General features: G+C 44.0%; 1 protein-coding gene across 4 annotated transcripts in view; it reads right to left on the bottom strand.

Annotated features, from left to right (window-relative positions):
• Positions 1–928: 928 nt before the first annotated feature.
• Positions 929–20,983, bottom strand: part of Cldn18 (claudin 18) — a 28,580-nt gene continuing 8,525 nt past the window's right edge. For 2 of the 4 annotated variants that reach the window (XM_034484329.3, XM_034484328.2), the window contains exons 2-5: positions 8,556–8,720; positions 7,810–7,927; positions 5,736–5,846; positions 929–3,031 (exon numbers count right to left, since the gene is read on the bottom strand). In XM_034484329.3, the coding sequence (XP_034340220.1) occupies positions 2,860–3,031; positions 5,736–5,846; positions 7,810–7,927; positions 8,556–8,720 (566 nt within the window). In that variant the 3' untranslated portion in view covers positions 929–2,859. Of the gene's footprint in view, positions 3,032–5,723; positions 5,847–7,809; positions 7,928–8,555; positions 8,721–20,983 lie in introns of all 4 variants that reach the window. The other 2 variants (XM_034484331.2, XM_034484330.2) reach the window with 1 other exon arrangement.

A 20,983-nucleotide genomic window follows, 5' to 3' on the forward strand; every position in this document is an offset into this window, starting at 1 on the left:
AATGTTTTACATATGTGCATGCAATACAAGTAAATTTAGAGAAACGAGGCAAACAGCATCCTATGAACTCTGTCTTTGTGGCACATGACAAGTCGGCCTTTTGCCTGGGCATCCCCGACTAAGCACTAATGTTCCAGCTAAGGAGGTGGTTTTGGGATGAGGAATGGCTGATAGTCCAATAAATTTTGTCAGGATTTCTTCTGTCGGCAAGGGCTTTCTGCCTGCCATATGATTTGTGCTCCTGACATCATTAGACCGTCTTCTCAGGGAAACAAAACAACAGAGAAGAAAAGAGAATTGAGGTGTGGGGCAGAGCAGGGTAGACTCTGCTCATGTCCCTCGATTCAGCTATGCCTGAGCCAACTTTGGCTTCAGCTAGCCTGGGTATGTAAACTAATAACCTGTTTGTCTGAAAGTTGTGCACCTGTCCTTTATGTGGGCCCTGAGTGAGCATTATTACAGTGCCCATATTTTAGATAAGGCAATGGAGATTCAGGACCTGAGGTGGAGGCCTGCTGTCGTGACTTTGCAACTCATTCCATTTCTATCACTGGATGCAGACCCAGTGGCTCCAGCTCATCATGCTTTCATCCCAGCTCCAGGTCAGGCTCTCTTGTCTCCCAGGGCTACGGACAAGCCCATGATATACACTTTAGGCTGGTGCATCCGAGGTCAGACAGGCTAAGCTATCTTAGTCCCCTGGGCTTCACCTCTGCTTGTTCTGAGAACTTCCCTTCATTAGGGCTTCTGAGTGCTTTAGGCTGGGCCTAGATCTATCTAGCCTCTAGGCAGGAGGCTTCTGCTCTGGCAGACACAGATTCTGCATGCAGGAACACTTCTGGGAAGATGCATTCATCTTTAAAGTAGTGAAACTTTTTACACCCACACCTCAAAGCTTAGAGGGGGGAAAAAGGGACAATTATTCAAATGGATGATAACAGTGTTTTAATATTTAAGTAACAAAACATGGAGGTTAACACTCAATGCATACAATAAGACAGCAATGGCGGAAAATGGCAAAGTCTGGTGTATAGGGAAGCTTTGAAACAGCCAGGTGCTACACAGAGACCCACTAACTGAAAGCAGCTGGTTCTCACGGCCTGCAATCTGACCAGGGACTTTCTGGTGGGTGCGCAGGTGGGGGAGGTGGGGTTCATCGTGTCCATGGCCTCAAAGCGATGATCTTCCATTCAGACCCCAAGAACCTTAACAATCTTCATGCCCTAGATGGCTCATTTACACCTCCGTCCCTTCCTCCCCAACTCTGCAGCCCCTTAAATTGTTTGATATGTTCATACTTTATACCATTTTATATCATGAGTTTTAGGAGGGCCTTCTTTAATGTAGCCTAAGACCATTGGTGTTCCAGTGGGAAAAGCTCTGTGTATTACCCCGGCTCTTGGTCAACACAGCTTCTTAGACAGTCTATGCAGACTGCAGCCAACCTTGAGGATTCACCAGCTCCCCGAGGCCACTAATACATGCACTATTCATATAAGGACTGCCCTTTTCTCCTCATGGCCAGGGGTCTCACAGCGCTAAGGCTGTTCCAGGCTCAAGTGGGTTTTAGAGAGCACCCTATCTCCATTTCCTGGGAGTATTCACGCTGCACACTGAGACGGAGTTCATGTTTTCTCCTTAAAAGGGTAGTCCTTAAAGCACAGAGAAGGGTGTAGTCTGCATATTAATGCCTGGCACAGCTGTCAGAACCACAAAACTGATCACAGGGCCAAAGACGTGGCCCTGTCGATTGGCAGTGATTAGCTATGCCGGACACACAGGCTCACTATTGTTTTTTTTTTTTTTTTTTTTTTTTTTTTTTACAAAAGAACCAGTTTTAAGCTACTTTCTAGGATTTGATTTGATTCTTTTTTCTTTTAAGCAAGGGCTGCATCTATGAGTACTAAGGCTGTGGAGAACTCAGAAGAAAACAATTAGGATCAGTGAGCTTTTGTTGAAGTTTGGATTTATGTAGGATCTTACACTATAGGCAATGTCAAGGAATGATTTTTTTCCCAGATTTTTCTATATGTAAGGCTGAAACTAATTCACTGAGATATCAAACCATTTTGCTAATGTACTATTTATTATAACTATACATAGGACTCGGGTGACAAAAAAAATCTATTTCTTACTCTTCTATGAAGAATTTCTGACTTCTGAGAGGAAGAGGACTTCCAGTGGAAAGCTCTGGAATGGTCTTGCTGGAATCAGCAGATGCTAAGAGAAGTGAACAGGCTTGTTTGCTTCCTTTGAAAATCACTGTGGCAAATAATGTTCTAGATCACCATGTGTGAGGACTCAGATGACAGGCTGGGGAGACCACAACTATGTTTCCTCTGGCTGGGAAGATTGCAACTATCTTTGCCCTGGCCTTCTTTCTTTAATCAGTGTTCATTATTATCGGTCAAGTTAGGGGTGGGTAAGGCAAAATGGAGTGGGAAATAATGCCTTTTAATCTATTATTTCCCTTTAAAAATTCCCATGGGGGGGTCAAGCCAGGAAATAGATCATCAACGGGCTTATTAAGTATGAGGAAGAAAAGTTTCTCTAAATCATCAAAGTATTAGTCAGTGAGTCAAATTACATTCCATCACCAGATCAAAAAGTCTATGGCAAAAAGCAGAGGCCTCTAACTCATTAATTATAACTCAGCTGTTTCGTAATGAAATATTTAGAGACAGAGACTTGTGGCCAAGACTGTCTAGCCTCTCCATGGACGAAATTGAGGCTTTGCCAACTTTCACCTGTCAGTCAAAAGCAACAAGGGAACAACGTAGAATCTCCTTGCTTTGGGGTGAGTTCTTCTTGGGGAAGGGTTTCTTCTGCACATGTGTTGGCAGGGAGGGTATCAGAGCACTACACATAGTCGTACTTGGTAGGATGAGATTGTTCATCATCTTCTGTGCGGGCACCCCCATCGTATATCTTCTTGTTTCTGGTGTTGGACCCAAAGCCAGTACTGGCCTTAAAGCCGCCAGGCCTGTAGGCAACGTTTTGGCCAGAGGCATGGTAAGACACAGCTTTGAAGCTGAAAGGAAAGGAAAGAGCCCATGAACACTTGTGTGATTAGTAGGGAGACATAATCCATGGACACTGGTGCTTTTAGTAGGTTGACAGACTTCCCCATTTCCTCCTGATTGTTTCCATCTCAGCAGGGGACAGTTCGGTGTTTGAAGAGATATGGTAGTCACCATTAGGCCAAGGTAGTTAGTCACCATGTTCTTAGGGACATTAGCTGTCTATGATGGAACAGAATTTCTTGCTTTTATATCAGGCCTACAAAGAAGAGAGGAGACTTGGTAGGGGGAGGGAGAGATTTAGAGCAAGTGAAGAAGGGTGTCCGAGAGGGTGATGGAGTGCACACGACATGAAAGCAGGAGGAGGACTATTGGAGGGAAAGAGGGGATCAGCAAGGAGGGAGGGGAGATGAGAAACGTGGGGGGTGATGAGAGAAATAAAGGCAAAACTGGGCATGTGTCTGGAAATGTTATAATGAAACCTGTCATGATTTTATGTTTCATGCAAACTTAAATGAGATTGGCCTGTTCTTGTTCTCCTTTTTCTTTCTTTCTTCCTTCCTTCCTTTCTTTCCCTCCCTCCCTCCCTCCCTCCCTCCCTCCCTCCCTCCCTCCCTCCCTCCCTCTTTCTTTCTTTCTTTCTTTCTTTCTTTCTTTCTTTCTTTCTTTCTTTCCTTCCCCCTTTTTTTCTCTCTTTTCTTTCCTTTCTTCCTGACAGTAGCCCATATAAGTCAGGTTGAGCTTCTTTCTGGGTAGCTGAGGATGACCTTGAACTCTTGATCTCCACCCCCCCCCCCCACCTCCTCAGTGCTGGCATTACAAGTGTGCACCTTCATGGCTTTGTTTGTTCTAACCTAAAAAAAAAAAAAACTAATAAAACTGTCTGTCTGTTCATCTGTCTTATACATGTATGTGTTAGAGCTGTAAGAAGATGGTTGTTACTGACTACGGAGTTGTTTCTGTTATTTAAAATGAAGGCGACAGTGTCCAATGGAACTTGTTTTAATAAAGAATTGTGGAATCTGTCAGCTGGAATGTTCATATGTGTAACTTCTAATTTGCTTGTTTCATGGACAAGGTATCAGAGGCTACTGTGGTGTGAATATGTGCTCTCCAAAAATCCACAGGAAACTTAATCCTCCAGTGTGATGACATTAAGGAATGGGCCTTTGGGGCAATGGTGTCACACACCTTTAATCCCAGTTTAATCCCAGTTTAATCCCAGTTTAATCGGAAGGCAGAGGTAGGTGGATCTCTGAGTTCGAGGCTAGCCTGGTCTACAGAGTAAGTTCTGAGACAGCCAAGTCTATACAATGAAACCCTATCTAAAAAAAAAAAAAAAAAAAAAACCCAAAAAACAAAAAACGGATGGGCCTTTGAAAACACGATCAAGTCATGAAAGATTTGTGTTTTGTAAAAGGCTCCAGGTTGAATGGTTCTCTTCCTTGCCCTCCCATTCCTTCTCCCACGTGAACAGTGTTCCTCTCCTGCAGACAGTGCAGGAAGGTCCCATCTCGTCAGCAGAGGCTGGCTCTTACCAGATACCCACCCCAGTGCTTTTGTCTTGGACTTGCCAGCACTAGAGCCATAACAAATACTTTTTTTTCTGTTTATAAACTAGCTATTGTAGGGTGTTGTGCTATTAAGAGTCAGAGGCCGGGAGAACAGAAAGGACCTGTTGTGGTTGCAGGGCTGGTGAATAGTAGAACCACCACACAATCCCATAGGCGTAATGTTTTTGAGCATTGTGAAAAGGTTATAATTGTGTCATTCAAATGTGATCTCTCTATTCTCATATCTTATTTCAATCTGGACACGGCATTGTAATGTCTATGTCAGGAATCTCCTGTTTCAAGTTTGTGTAAATGCTGATCACCCAATGGCTGGACAGAAGAGGGAATAGGGACTTCTGCCAGCCAGGGGGATGGAAGGGTGGGGGGAGAGGTTGGAATGAGACTCATGAGGAGAGAGTCTGAGAAGATACCATGGGAGGCAGAGAGAGCTAGAACAACATTAAACTGCAACTATCTTGAGGATGGCTGGGCCATAGCCAGATTAGCATAGGGGGTTAAGATAAATCATTTAACTGCCCAGATATTGAGGTACAGCTTGAAATAAATCTTAATTTCTCTGTGTGTTTATTGGGGACTAGCAAAGGTTAAAAGAAATTCCGCTGGATTAATTTACTGGTTACATTTATATTAAAATAATTCATTTTACACACCCAGGCTCTACCAATCCCAAGTCCTTGACTAAAGTTCAGAGCAGAGTTTCTTGACATCAGGGCTGTTGAAATTTTGAAGCAGATCCTTTGTGGTGAGGGTTGGTTCTGTCCATTGTTGGATGTCCATACACCCACTAGAAACCAGATTCGTTTTCCCTACCATTACCAAAAGTAACCAAATATTTTCAGATGTTGACAAATATCTCTGCAGGTGGTAGTGATCCAAAAATCTCTTCCAGTGTAGGATTACAGAGTTAGGAAGGGTTGGAGCTGGAAGGAACTTAGAGGGATTTACACGTCCCCCACCCCCCAATTTCAAAAAGTATCTATTAAACATTTTCTGGGGGAATCTTGTTCTATTTCTTAGGTTTCCCCATAAAGGAGGAAGTTCGATGATCCCTTAGCCAATATCATTCTTCCGTGTGGCTACAAAGCACACATCAAATGAAGTTCTAGCTGCAGAAGGAGGGAGGACTCACGGGAGGACTCACTTGCTGTCATCTGGTGTCAGGCCACGGCAGGCAATACACATCATCACGCCCCCAATTAGTGTGAGGCCTCCAGCGACCCAGCCCACGAACAGAGCTGCACCAAAGGTGTACCTGAGAAGGAAGATGTTGTGAATACAGCCGTCTAAACCCTCCAGGTTCTTCCCATTGCTTCTAGCTTTGCCCATTCCTGCTTAGCACCCCCTTGGTCTCTCTGCTGTTCAACGAGAGAGCGTTCAACACTTGGCCAGAGGCACTTAAGAGTGACGGAATCACCCTCAAGTTGCTTCTGAGGGAGTTTTGGTATTTTGAGTTTTCAGAGAGGACCTTATTTCAGGTGGCATAACATAATGACTCTTCTCTAAAGGCCCAGCCATGAAAGGCTGATATCCAAGGCAATACTATTAGAAGATGGTGGACCTTCAGGAGTTGGAACCTATGGGAGACTTCAGGCCATTGAGGGTGTGTTTTCAAAGGATGTGAGACTCCTAGGATCAAAATTGAGAGTCCCAGGCAAGCAGGAATGACTTGATCAGTGACTTCCAGGTTTTCCCTGCCTTCCTTCCTTCTTTCCTTCCTTCTTTCTTTCTTTCTTTCCTTCCTTCCTTCCTTCCCTCCCTCCCTCCCTCCCTCCCTCCCTCCCTCCCTCCCTCCCTCCCTCCCTCCCTTCTTCCTTCCTTCCTTCCTTCCTTCCTTCCTTCCTTCCTTCCTTCCTTCCCTCCTTTCTCTTTCTCTCTTTCCTTTTAAAAATATTTATCTATTTATTTATTCTATATATATATGAGTACACTGTAGCTGTCTTCAGACACACCAGAAGAGGGCATAGGGTCCCATTACAGATGGTTGTGAGCCACCATGTGATTGCTGGGAATTGAACTCAGGACCTCTGGAAAAGCAGTCCATGTTCTTAGCCACTGAGCCATCTCTCCAGCTCCAGGTTGTTCTTTCTAACCAAGAGACTACGGGAGAAACATGGAGAAGAGTAATGACAGCTTCTGGGATTACTTTCCTCGATCTTGAAACAAAGCAGACACATAACTAGGGCCTGGAGTTACAGAGAGTCAGATCATGATAGCTTCATACCCTGTCCTTTCCTCTTGTGGGGTGGCTGGAGAAATACCAGGCATTTCCGTGTATAGGGATTTATACTACTCTCCTTTGAGTTTGGGGTGGAGCTTACTGATCAGATGCATCAATCTGATACTTGGGCTAAACAAATATATGTATCAATGTTGCCAAATATAGGTATTGATATTGCTTTTCTCTTAAACATTTTTCTATGACTGGAGAGATGGCTCAGTGGCTGCTTTTCCTGAGGACCTGGGTTCAATTCTCAGCACCCACATGGCAGTTCCAAACCATTTGTAACTCCAGCCCCAAGGAATATGACACCCTCTTCTGGTCTCCTCAGGCACTGCACAATGTGGTATATAGGCATACACAGAGGCAAACACTCTTACACATAAAATAAATAAAATAAAAAGAAATAAAATCTCAAAAATTAAAAAAGGTCCTGCTCCCCTCCAGGTATAGTGAGGTTTCAACTCCATCTCCTAGACCTCTACAAGTGGGGAGTTTGACTGCCTCTTGCAGTCTGATTTCTGCCTGGGCCACAGCAGGTGTTCAATACATTTACCAAACAAATGAATGAGAGAAAGCAGCAGTACAGGAGGAAATATCATTTTCCTCACCTGTAATGCACTGTACTCCTTCCTCCTGAAAATTTTCCCAGCTCCCACCAAACTGCCTTTATGGACTATGATGCTCACTTACATCTTGGGTTAGCCAGGCCTATCGTATTGCCACCACAATGGGACCTGTGTAAGCATGCTAGATAAATACTTCGAGCTGTCACTGTATTTCAGGGCAAATGCCAGATCAGCCTTAAGTCATATCAGCAAGGGTATTTCATGGAAATGAAGTTTATGAATTTACAGATCATTGAGTTACGGTACGGCATGGTTGCCTCTGATAAATGTTTGTTATTTCAGACACTGACAGTCGCATTAAGCACACGGTTTAATCATCCTCTTACAATATTCACTGTGGATCACTAGGAAGTGGGCTAGGAGGTTACCTGGTCTGAACGGTCTGCACCATCCCACCCATGCCGCTGTACATGTTAGCTGTGGACATCCAGAAGTTGGTCACTAGCATGTTGGCAAACACAGACACACCAATGATTGCACAGATTCCTGTGGGCGAAGAAAAAGAGCAAGAATTAAGGTATCGCAATGCTTGTGTGGCAGTTTATGCTGAAATGAGTTCAGATGAAGACTGTAGGGTATTCCATTCCTGGAACAGAATGGCTAAACAACCACTGACTGTTAAGTTTGTGCTTGTGCTAGACAGTGGGCAAGGTACTTATCTCATATTTAATTCTGGAAGGATTCGTGTGTGTGTGTGTGTGTGTGTGTGTGTGTGTGTGCGCGCGCGCGCGCGCGCAGAAAGAGATGCTTCCACACACCCTGGGACCAAGGGTAAATAACCCAAGCATTTGGAGGCTGATCTTGGTTACCAGCAAGAGCTTTCCCCTTAAAACCACTTTCTAGAGTTTCACCCAGAAAACCTTTTTTAAGGGTCCAGGCCCATGCTTGTCTTAGGGGTGACATTCTTATTATAGTGTCAGCGGCAGCTAAGAGGGACCTTAGAACTAGTGTTACAGTTCTGTGGAGTATAATTTGGCTTATACACACTCAGATCTTGAATCCCAGTGTGAAACACCTTGGGCTCTGTTCAGTATCGGGGAGGGACCACTTTTCTTTTATCAGAATAATTTGTTCTAACATTTGCAGGTGCATGAGAGTAAGAATCTGTGTTTACCAGAGATGATGAACATGATCCCAGAAGTCAGGGTCATCTTGGCCTTGGCAGAATCATCCATGCTACCAATTCGAATGCATTTCAGGGCGAAGACGGACACTAGGATACCGATGACCCCCAGCACAATGCCCACGATCATCAGGGCTCGTACTGCTTGCAGCATGGCTGTTGGGGAAGGAGCATGACACAGGCAGATCGTAACTACACTGAGTAGGTTTTGTGTTGGCAAAACACTGCAACCCCAATTAACCAGCACTGACCCTTTGAGGACATCAAGACCACAGACTGTTTTCTTTGACACTGCAAAAATGTGGAGTTGTGGGAAATGCCAAAAGGCATCACTTGTAACTCCTTTGAGGGATGAAGGATGTGCTCAGAGATGCCCATAGAAGGAGAGAATTATGGCTGAGTGCCGTTAAGAGAGCTCTGGGTATTTATTAGTATCATTTCAAAATGTTATAATCTGAGCCCAGAAAGGGAAAACATTTGTCTAACGTGATCAACAAATTATTTATCGAGCTGTAAGGAAACTCAAGTAACCCAAGCATCATTCTGCTTGTCTTTGCACAGGAACTGAAAGCAAATTGTAGAGAAACTCAGCACTAAGCCTGGTACAAAGAAATCAAGGTACCAAGACTATACCAACAGTACTTTATTTTCTCTATATTAAGCTTTTCAACATGACCACAGTTTATTAACAGTGCCCCATTTCTAGGAATCAATTGTTGTCGTAGGTCCTACTGGATCCTGCTATAGTGACCTCACCTCCAGATATGCCCGACACAGTTTCAAGATGCCAGACACAATTGTTTTATCTTCCTAGTCTAGTCCCTTCTTCTCTTTATTACACAAATCATGAGCTGCCATGTCTTATACCAATCCAATCAGTGTTTAGAAAAACCTTTTAATTTTAAATGCCATATATTGATGCCCTGGAAAAATAAAGAATCACTTGTTTGAGTGTCACAGAAATGTTGAATTGGTATAAAAGCTTAGAATTGTTTTGTCTATTTTCTTCTCAATTTATTAAGCAGGACTGTTTAGATGGAAAGCAGACAGCTTGTAGGACAGCATGACCCACTGACCCACTTTGAGTTATCTACCAATCCCGATCTTTCAGGCTAATAACTTGACTCTTAACGATTGCTTAATCCAGCATGGGCATGTGACTGGAACATGGCAGATGAGACCTTCATGTGAGGTGTTTGTACCTTGGACACCACTCAGTCTCTTTCTCCAGGGGTGTAATACATGGTCCAGAGACTTCAAGGGTTTCACCAGGTTGAGAAGCTGTCACCTAATGACCAGAGGGTAACAGTCAAGAGAAAGAGGTAGAGAGTTCTGACAAAGTCTGAGCCATGGATTACTGTTACTTGAGAGAGCTAAACCCCTTCTTTTCTTGGGATCAAGGAGTTATTCTGATGTCATTGAAAAACACATTTTGAAGGTCATTCCTGTTGAGAGTGTTCACTGAAATCAGAGGATTCTAAATCATGCAAAGTATTTTCATTTGGTGTTATTCTTTAAAGCCCAGTTGTTGGGCAGTATCCAAAGCGTGATCATTGCTGAAGGTCCCTGCTGATGGGAAAGGATGTAACATCACAGGATGTCACACCACAGGCACCGCATCCTACACTGCAATGTCAGAGGACAGATAGAAAGATATTTTTCTCTTGTTTAAAACCACCAAAATTATTTCCTAGTTATATAAGCAGTAAATGCTCATTATAAATATTATAAACATTTCTGAGCTGGTAGGAACCTCCCAAAGAGTGTTTATCTCACTTCTTGGGGGAGGGGGTGATAGATAACTAACTGCAGCATCTTGGTGAGTCATTTTTCTGGGAAATATTTCTTCTTAGAGAAGAGAAACAAAGCCCCATGGAGGGTCACACTACTGTTTTGTCCCAAGGCACCAAATCAGGAGCCAGTTAGAGATGTGTGGAGACTTCTAGGCCCTACAAAGTTCTAATGATGAGGGGGATCACCTGAAAGAGATGTTATTCTTAGTATCAGTGAGACCAGTTAATAATTTCCAGGTAAAATTCAAATTTGGGAGTGGAAAAAAAAACAGCAGAAAAGCTTCCTTGTGGCTTTCTTATCATGGCTCTGGTGGCCTTCTTACTATGGCTCTGGTGGCCTTCTTACTATGGCTCTGGTGGCCTTCTTACTATGGCTCTGGAGGCCTTCTTACTATGGCTCTGGAGGCCTTCTTACTATGGCTCTGGAGGCCTTCTTACTATGGCTCTGGAGGCCTTCTTACTATGGCTCTGGTGGCCTTCTTACTATGGCTCTGGAGGCCTTCTTACTATGGCTCTGGAGGCCTTCTTACTATGGCTCTGGAGGCCTTCTTACTATGGCTCTGGAGGCCTTCTTACTATGGTTCTGGAGGCCTTCTTACTATGGCTCTAGTGGCCTTCTTACTATGGCTCTGGAGGCCTTCTTACTATGGTTCTGGTGGCCTTCTTACTATGGCTCTGGTGGCCTTCTTACTATGGCTCTTGGCTGGCTGAGATGAGATCCCACCGACTCTAGCTCAACAATGCAGACCTCCATCTACCTTTTCTAATTCTCTTCTCCCTGAGGAACTTGAGGTTGATTTTTAACTTTGCTTCTCTGCTGAGAGGAGTATTCTGTAAGCCACCATCACTAGCTGTGGTCTCGCTAGCAGGTACCTTTCCAGTACAAGTTTCTGTGAGCTGCCGATCTGATCGTTCATGGGAGAGCTAAGTTTGGCATCTTGAGGATACAGTTGTGTTCTGTGCTAGTGTAACCGGTAACTACAGTGAGACACGAAGAACACACGAGCACTGAAGGGGCACTAAGACCTGTCTACTCCTAAAATACAACATGGCTCTTCTGTATTCCAGAACCACGCCCAGTGGCTTTGCTGGCCAAGCAAGATGCTGGGAGCAAACACATTGCTCATTTCCTTATCAACAAATGCAAATGCATGCCTTCCACTGGTGTATTTGTTTCTGTCTTTGTGTATTTAGAGGCAGCACACACTGAACTATTGTAGCTATGAACTAATGATGCTGTGACATACTTGTTAATGAATTCATTCATTCATCATGTTTTAGGGATTTTTTTTTTCCTTCTCTTTTGTTTAGAGTTTCATCGTGTATCCAAGGATAGCCCTGAACTCTCTATGTAGCCCAGTTGGCCTGGAATTCCCAGCAATCCTTCTAACTCAGCCTGCCAAATATTCGGATTACAGGTGCTCACCACCAGGCCTGCCTTTCATCAAGTATTTAGAGCTCAAATTCTTTGCAAAATTTCCCCAGACATTGTAGAGGAATAAACTTTCCAGACAAATGACCTGTCTTTGAGGCTTTGGCGTTCTGAGATCAGCTATTTTCACAGTCCTGAGCCTTATGCTTTTTCTTACCTTGGGAATGCTCTAGCTGAGTAAATGCCAGAGAACTTTGGGACAGTAGCCCACGGTGTGGGTCTGGTTGCCTTTTGCACACACAATTAAATGTCACAGTGATTTTGTGGTTCAGAACTGTGACTCAGAGGACATTTGTGAGATAGCCCACACCCTCTGGAAATAAATATCCTCAGGCTGCTCTGCTTTTACCATCAGGAAACTGGACATCTGAGAGAAAAAAGGACTAGAGACATCACCTCTGTCTTGCTCCCATTAGAAGTTTCTAGTCTACCCAGGATCCTACTAAAAGTTTTAAAAACTGTTTTAGTTTTGATCTTTCAAATCCCAAGCTACTAAAATATACAAATATACAATATAATTTTTTCATGTTAAGAAACACTTGGCCAAGCATCTGGTTAAGATAAAACAACCAGAATCTACTGAGCACCAATGAACCACACAACCATATAGGATGAAGGCAATCCTTTCTCTGATCCTATGGAAGTTACATTTCTTGCACCCTCAGCAAGGATGAAGCCCTTGACTCCATTAGTGGCTTTAATAATCTTTTCCCAGGAACATATCCTATGTATGCTGTGTCAGGGGCGTCTCTGATATTATTGGATGAGGAGCAATGGGGGACGGGCTGGCAGGCAGAAGGCAAAACTGCAGTGGGAGTGGCTGCTGGTGCCCTAGGAACCCTGGGGACTGGAGCCCTAGGCAGATGGCCACATCGGCCTTTGTGCCAGGTTTCTGGGTTCTTCCTTCTTGTTTGCTCTTTCTTACCCTGCGATGTGGGCAGGGATTGCTTGGAGTAAGGGTCCCAGCATGTCTCTGAACCCCTTATTTTTCAGAACCTCTTCGTTACTTCTGTCCCCTCTTCTCTATGGGGTTTGAAGGGATTCAGCATTGATTTGTGACTTGGGGTTTAGGAACCCAGGCTTGAGGTCTTCTCTGCTTAGAAATCTCTAGTATGACAGAGGCAGGTGCCAGGAAGTGGGTGGACAAGTGCTGCACCATCTATAATGATCTTGCAGAGACAAGAAGGTGATCTGAGCTCCCCTTTTAGTCTGAAGAGTCTACCTTCTGGAATCCAAACCCTTCTCCATAGACAGAAACAGGAAAATCACCCAGAACTGTAGCTTTCTCTTTTTACCATAGTCTCTTATTTGATATTTTGATCAAGCAGTCCAGGCTAGTCCAAATGATACCGAGTGAGTCAGCAGGCTCTGTCGTCTGATTCCCTTCACCAAAGGTGTGACTACAACATTCTTCCCAGTGAATAATCAGCCTTATCATCCAGAAGGGCGGGAGAGACTCTGGGCTGATAAAAGCAAACAGAAAGCTTGGAACTCTGAGTTCCCCTCCCTGTTGCAAAATATCTCATTCAGAAGAGTAGCTGTGGATTGATGGGTGAGGGGCACCAAGGTGTGGGTCTCAGTCCTGGTTGCATTTGAGCATGCCCAGAACCTTTAGCGAAATGACAATGGCCTGGCCTTATTCTGAGCCTGTCATTGGGTACAGTGTAAGACTTTTAGAGTAAAGGGTGACGATGGCTCTGAGGGATACTCAAGGGGAAAAGAGTATCCGGAGCTGTGAGCACTGGGCTGGCATCAGAGTACCTCTGTGAAGATAGTAGTTCACGGAGAACCAAAGGCCCGTGGGTTGCGGCTTGGAGGAGTAGAGAGAGAACCCACAATTTCAGGCAGCTAGATCTCTGACTGGAGGCAGGAGGGGGAGTCCACCTAGGGAAGTCTGTGGCTGACCTCAGAGGGGAAGTTTCAGAACAAAGCAGACCTGGGTTCTCCAAAGAGCTCAAGGAATCCATAGGAGGCCCCTCATGTCTCTGAAATTCTGCCACACTGTGATGCCAGCTGAATGTCCCCAAGTAAGTCATTTGACCTCAAAGATGCAGGCCCCTCAACTCTGGAGTCGGAAATAAAGATGTCTCTTGCCGACAGATGTCACGAGGACTGGGTACCACTTGGTGTCTGCATCAAATTAAGCCAGGCTTGATGATTATCAGTTTACTCTGTTTCCCTAAAAGAACCATTGCCACATGGCTTTGGCTTGTACAAACTATACATGCTTATGTGATAAAACTGCCAAGATTGTGTGACTGTGATGAGCAAAAGAAAAAGATGGCTGAGAAGAGGGAGGCTGGACCTAGTGGCAGCAAGGAAGGTTAAAAGCATAGACAAAGCGGGGGTCTGGGACACAGGATCTGGCCAACAGTGAACAGAAGAGCTAAATGAACTTAAGCCCCAACACAATAGTTATAAATAGTATAAAGAGGTGGGGTTTGAAAGGAGGGTTCAATTTTATGAATGACAGGTCTTATCTAAGGGGTCCTGGAAGTCTGTTTGTACTCGGTCTTTCCTTCCCTTTCATTGTGTGAGAACACAGCAAAAGGTAACATCTTTCAGGAGGAAGTGACCTCTGCTATCACCTTGACCTTGGACTTCCAAGCTCCAGAGCAGTGAAAGACAAACAAAGGGGCTGTTGTTCATATATCTCCCAGTCTACCGTACTTGTGTTATAGTATTTTCTCAGCCTTTCAGGTGAGACCCAGCTATACAACTCTAGGGACGTGCCTCCCCACCAAGAAACCATCCTGTACCCTGACAAGGCCAGCCCCAGGCTTGCCACTTTGTGGTAACTGGTCCTGCTATGGAGACCAGGACCAACAGGGCAGCAAGCTGAGCATGTATGTATTCTGGTCCTTTTTTTTTTTTTTTATTTCTAGAGAAAAACACAAGACCAGGTTTATTTCATACAATGTTATTCACACGTTTCATTTTTTAATTTATATGTAATATACAAAGTGAAGATAACATTTCATATGAGCCAATAAGAGCCAGGACTTAGACAAACTGGTCCAGAAACAATCTATATCAAAAGGACACTCAAGAGTGAAGCCTAAGTGGGTTCTGCCCAATCAGATGTCTTCATTCTGAAATGTCCGGTTTTTCTAAAGTTCCATGCCAACATTCTAGAAGGTGGAAATCGGGGTGGGCACCAAAACTGGCAGATCATAAATATTCTACATGAACAGGTATTTTTTTCTAGAATATGCCTAAAAGTATCAGGAAGACTGGGTTGTCAGCACTGGGAAGTATGAATCAGGACCTGCTAGAGGAGGAGTCAGTTCCAAATAACTTTCTCTAGGACTTGCCACTTTTCTGAGCCAAGTGACAGCTGCCTGGGCATTCAAAGGAAAGAGTGAGAACAAACCAGACTGGGCTGCATTTCTGCAGGAAGAGCTGTTACCAATCTCTAACACTGACAACTTTAATCTGAAACCATGGGCGGATGAGGGAAAGTCAAATTCAACCCAGGGCTGAGACACTCTGAGGCTGGCAAAACAAAGTAGAAAAGGCAGGAAGAGAGTTATTCTACACGAGAGAGAATATTGCTACGGTGACAGGGACATGCTGATGAACCAGTGTGACCGAGAATGGTGACACATGGCCAGACTTAATGGCCTCACCAACGAATGTTGGGTTAGAAAGCTAGAGTAACTCAGTATCAATGTGAAAGTCTCCTGGCACCCCAAACTTCATGTCAAATTTTAAGGTTCATGATATGAGTAACAAAAGAATAGACTATACTCAATATTGTGCTCTGATTGTTTTCCTTCTGCAGACCTCGAGTAAAAAATTCCCTTCTACAATTCATCTGCCAGAAGTGGCATGTTCATCTCAGTTTTCAGCACTGAACATAAGTGGATCAACATCAAGTTTATACAAAATACCGACTTCAACAAAATACAAAGCGCTTTCTTTATCTTTCAGAAACTGAATATACAAAGTGATTTTTTTCCAAAAATATTTTCATAGGCAAAGGATTAAAAACGATTTTAATTATACACATATGGTCACAATTTTGCCTTAAAAAATTGTTGGGAAATGTACATAAGGCCGCTTGTAAATGTACATCATGTTACTGTTATAATGTCTTATGTCCAGAGGGAAAACAATGTTATCTTCGGCTTTACTCGCTGAGAAATTGGGGGCAAGCAGTCCCATTTTAACCCAAGTTACAGGTCTTCAGTAGCTTTGTAGACATGGGCTCAGCTCCCTGGGGCACCTCCTTCACTTGTATGATGAGGTATAAACATTGGAATGCTTGTCCTTATTAAAAGATATCCTGTGTTTTTTCTTTTCTTTTTTTTCTTTTTTAGTTTGAAGGGAAAACAGCTCGTTTAAAAACCAACGAGGCACTCCCAGATCCCAGCTTAACTTTGCGACTAATGGAATCACCCATCTCCTAGGACCATGTTTTTTGGTAAGCAACTGGGAATAGATCGGCTGGTTTCATATGAGCATGGACGTTGGACTTCATGAGAACACATTCAGCCAGGGGCAAGAAGAAACAAGCAGCACAATTTTAGAAAAGATTCTTCAGAACAGTCATATTTTTTCCCTTGTAGATTTTTGGGTTCAACGTTAGTTAGATGAAACTTCTCATTCTGTGCCTATAAATGTGGTCCACTGGTTGATGGGAAACTCTCAAGTTCTCCAGTGCTATTTACTTTTAGGCAGTGACACAGAAGTGGGGAGCTGAAACTTTTTTCATATGGAAAACCCCAAGATTCTTAGTGCTTGTGGCAGGGCTGAGAAACTCTGAAGGGCCCAGGACACGGATGTAAGAGGGATGGAGGAAAAAGATTAGCACCCTAAGTCATCTTTACTCTGAATAATTTGGGGGAGTATAGCTACAGTGATAATTTATCAATGCCAATAGCTGGCTTACGTGAATAGGCTACCTAGCTCTTAACAAACACACAGTATGGTGTTTTAGAGTTGGGGAAAATTAAGCCGGGAGATGTGAGGGGCTGAGATATTCCTAACACACCTGCCTCTAACCCTAGGGCTTGCCATCACCCCAAACATGCTCCAAATGTTTGCAAACATATTAAGCAAGTAATATCTGACTGTAATGTGTTCATGGTGGCAGTGGCATGGGGTTAGTAGAAGTTGCTGTCTCTCTCCTGCTTGCTGAATGATCTTTGCTTTGTTGTTGCACTGCCTCCAGGAATTAGTGGACACGGTGCACTGATCACCCTCTGGATAGAGGTGATACTCTCTTGTGCACAGTTAATTGTGCTATAAAAGGGGCCTGGATGATGACGTTTCTTTTATGCTTACTGTCCTCAAGTTCAGATCATCTCTCTTGAGGCTTCAAAAAGCTCTTTCCCAGCTGGAACTAGAACCAGGCCAGGCAGGAGGAAAAGACAGTTTAGAAAAAGCATTCAGACTTGTGGCTGTGTGGCCATCTTCTGTCCATTTGATTTTGGCCACATTCTATTTCCTTCCTCTCAGTTTCTATGTTTTAAGAACACAGCGGTCTGTACCTGTTTACCTATAAGAGAGTCTTGGTGCAGCTCAGAACATGGTCACTCCCTCTACTTCTGGGCATTTCATGCTGCACAGACTCAAACACAGCAAGAGAAAAATCAACTATCGAGTACACAGAGCTGATGAAGAAGAACAGTAATATCTAGAGCCCGAAAGTGCATTGCTACGGGACCTTAATGTTTATCTTTGCAGTCCTTGCTCACTCTGTCCTAAAACTCAACATAACCCAGGACCCACCTCCCCCGCCTCACAAGTTTGAAACATCTCAGTTTTTGTTTTTTGTTTTTTTGTTTTTTGTTTTTTTTTTGGCAGTAACTGGGCTTCCTCTTTAAAGCTGTCTGTCTGGCTCGACATGGAATAAGTACTGCCAAGTTTCCTTGGGGAAGAAGAAGCTTGAGTCTTTACTCCATGGCCATACCTACACTCATCTGATAGTAAGTCCGGAGAAATTTTTTTCTTCACAGAGACTCCTCAAATCCTTCCTCTTTCTGAATCACTGTCCACTCCCATCAAATGTCTGCCCTGTGGAACCCTACTCTTGTATCAGACAACATATCACATGCGGAGGAATTTAGCAATATTTGCTGAAAACGTGAGTAGAAATCGAAGGTACGCCTTCTCTTAACCATGGTGCAGTTGAGGAATTACCTGCCTTGTGGAACTGAGATCAGTATGGAAATGAGGCTAGGAGTGTAGCTCAGAGGAGAGCAATTGCCTAGTGAGTACACAGGCCTGGCCCTGGGTTCCATGTCCAATAAACCAAGAGCCACAATCAGCTAACAAAAAACTAAACCAAACCAACAACAGCAACAGCAACAGCAACAACAACAACAACAAACCCAATGATGTGGAAGACAGAAGTGGGTGTTGGGAGGTTAGCATGGTGGGTAGACTACAGCCTGGACAGTTACTACTCAAAGAACCGCTGTGGCTGAGGTGACCAGTGCTTATCCAAGTAGCTGTAAGCCCCACACCTCTCACCGTCCAGGGCCATATGTCTAGTTCTAGCCACTGCTTCCTGCATGGAGGTGACACGTGTCACTTCCAGGCCAATGTTTAAGAGCTCGGGTGCTCCCGTTAATGTCTTTCTTCTGTCTCGGCTGAGTAGTCTTTTCCCACAGACTTCATGTGGGCAGAGGGCAAATTTACATTGTGTGAAGCTACTGAATTGTGTAGTGTGGTTGTCGCAGCAGCTGGCATGAACTACTCTTAACTGTTTTCAAAACTCTAGTCCATGCAACGTACAGTAAGCACGCAGAAGATGTTTATTGATAATGAGGCTGGTGATCAAGTGCCTCCTTCAGAAGGAAGAGGACCAGGTCATTTTCTACACATGGAAGCACAACAGCAGAAGCATAGTCCAAAGGCAAAATCCATCTTCTGCCTTTTGGGAGAGGAAATTTTTTATCTGTAAAAATTATTTGTGTGTGTATGTGTGTGTGTGTGTGTGTGCAAATGGCTTGCATTACCATTGAATTAAATTCTAATTATTCAATTCAGCCTACTTTATCAACTGTTTGCTGAATAGCCTCCCTACCAGGCCCCATGTTCAGAACTGGGAGGAGACTCTTGCTCTGGTTCACAGGGGTGTTAACACACAGCTGAATGAGACAAATGTATAACTAATGAAGTAAATAGTTCAGACTCGGGCTCCCTCCCCCATCACTGAATAATCATTTTCTTACTGCTCCTGCTAACATTCATGTCAAAGTGCCATCAAAGTCACTGCTTTCTCATTGACGCAGCTTCACACTCATGCCCCCTCCACCAGGACCTACAGGTAGCCACAAAGCCAGTTTTGCCTTGTGTACTCTGAGATATGCAAGAGCTACTGCTTAGATTCATGAATGGAGTCAACGGGTTGGATGCTCTGAGTGTCCTCTTGGGCTGCTCTGGTTTGTGGATCCTCTTGCATTTGAAGATGTGGGAAAGCTTCAGATAAGATTTGTGGAAAGGGCAGTTGGGGGAAGGTGAAAGGAGAGATTCTGGGCAGCTGGGCCAGAGAACACTAAGGAGAGAGAGAAGAACGGGATGGAGCAGATGCCTTAGGAAGACAGAGCAGAGAAGGCAGGAAGGGGGATGTGGAAAGGCTCCTGTGTCAGACTCTCATGTCTACTCACTAATCAAGCAGTGAATAGATAATCGTGGAAATTGCCTGGGGCTTAACATGTGTGGGAAACCAAGGACTGGAAAAATCACCCCAAACCCTATGCTGTGGTCAATGGTGCAGATAAGCTAGGACCTGGGATCAAAACCAGACTGAGGAAGGGGATGAGTTTGTCTAGAAGTAGTGGAGAAACGTAGTCTTTTAATATGGTTGTCAGTGACCAGGAAGGAGACAGAACATGACAATGGTTAGAAACGAGAAGACATTTTCCAGGAAAGGAGGGTAGGAGCCCAAGCGAGGTGGAGGATGTGACAAGAGGGGCGGCTCAGCAAGACAGGCTCCTAGACAGGAAGGCAAAGGGCCTCCAGAATATGAGTGGAAGGTAAATTCTGTGGAGCTATGGGGGTGGGGAGGAGATTCTCAGTGTGGGGAGAAAGGATCCCACGGCAGAACAGGATCGAAGGTGCTGCAATGGGGTTGAGCCACACGGGTGAGTCGGGCTTGGAAGGTGAAGAGCAGGCACTGTGATAGAAAGCACGTGATTGGCAGTGTTTGGTGAGTGCTAGAAATAGGGTACTGAGAGCGGGACAGACACCGTGGTAACATGTGAATATGATCTCAGTCTTTTTAAATGTGGGTGTGGCTAGCCATGCAGCAATCCAGGTTTTGCATGGCCTCCCCATGACCTATCCTCTCAACCTAGTATAATCTCTCCCAGTCTGTTTTCCCTCCTTCTGGCTATTTCTTCCTCCCTTGCTTCCTGCTCAGATTTCTCATCGTCAGTGACTGTGACCCTGCAGTGAGTGGCTTCCCAAGGCAGAGTCCGCCCTGACACTTGTCCACTACCCCTCAACACAAAGATGGACTCATTGAATTGTTTTTTTTTTTTTAAATATAATTCCATTCCAAGGCCTCCACAGCCTCTTTACGTCTTGTAGGTTTGTTTCATCAATCTCTTTGCAAGGGGCTTGCTTCAGAGAATCAGAGCCACACCTATACCCTTGCTCGCTGTTTTGTTAAGCACAAATTGAGTTCGAATATTATCAAGGATGCAAAGTCCCTATGATGCATGAAATAATTATCTGTATTAGAAACAAAATTCAACGTCATCTTCAAAGGTGAAATGCTCTCATATATCATGTTCTACATTGTTATAATATTATAATCTGACAACTCTTGTTTTTAGGGCAAGTATAGCAGATATTTTTATTGCAAATGCAGAAAAAAGAAATCGTAATTTAACGATAATGATCGTATTTTTACATCTCACAGAGATCCCGCTTTAAAAGGAAATTTAATCAAATTGAAAGTACAGTTGAAGTCACTCTCAATAAATTTCTCTGTCTACAACAAAATACCGCCCCCACCCGCCTTACGCATCTCAAGTCTATTCAGGCAGAAGTCTCCTGCTAACGCGAGGAAGCCATTTCCGTTCTATTTAAACAGCAAGGTTCAAACTAGCTTTCACCACATCCTTAAGTTAGACCCATTCTCTTTGGCTGCTGTATGAAATCTCCTATCTTCTATGTGGCTACTGCTCCCTTTGATACAGGGCCAAATTCTCTTATTCACACCTTTTATTGGGAGC

This window comes from Arvicanthis niloticus, chromosome 21 (assembly GCF_011762505.2).
Source record: "Arvicanthis niloticus isolate mArvNil1 chromosome 21, mArvNil1.pat.X, whole genome shotgun sequence".
NCBI lineage: Eukaryota > Metazoa > Chordata > Mammalia > Rodentia > Muridae > Arvicanthis > Arvicanthis niloticus.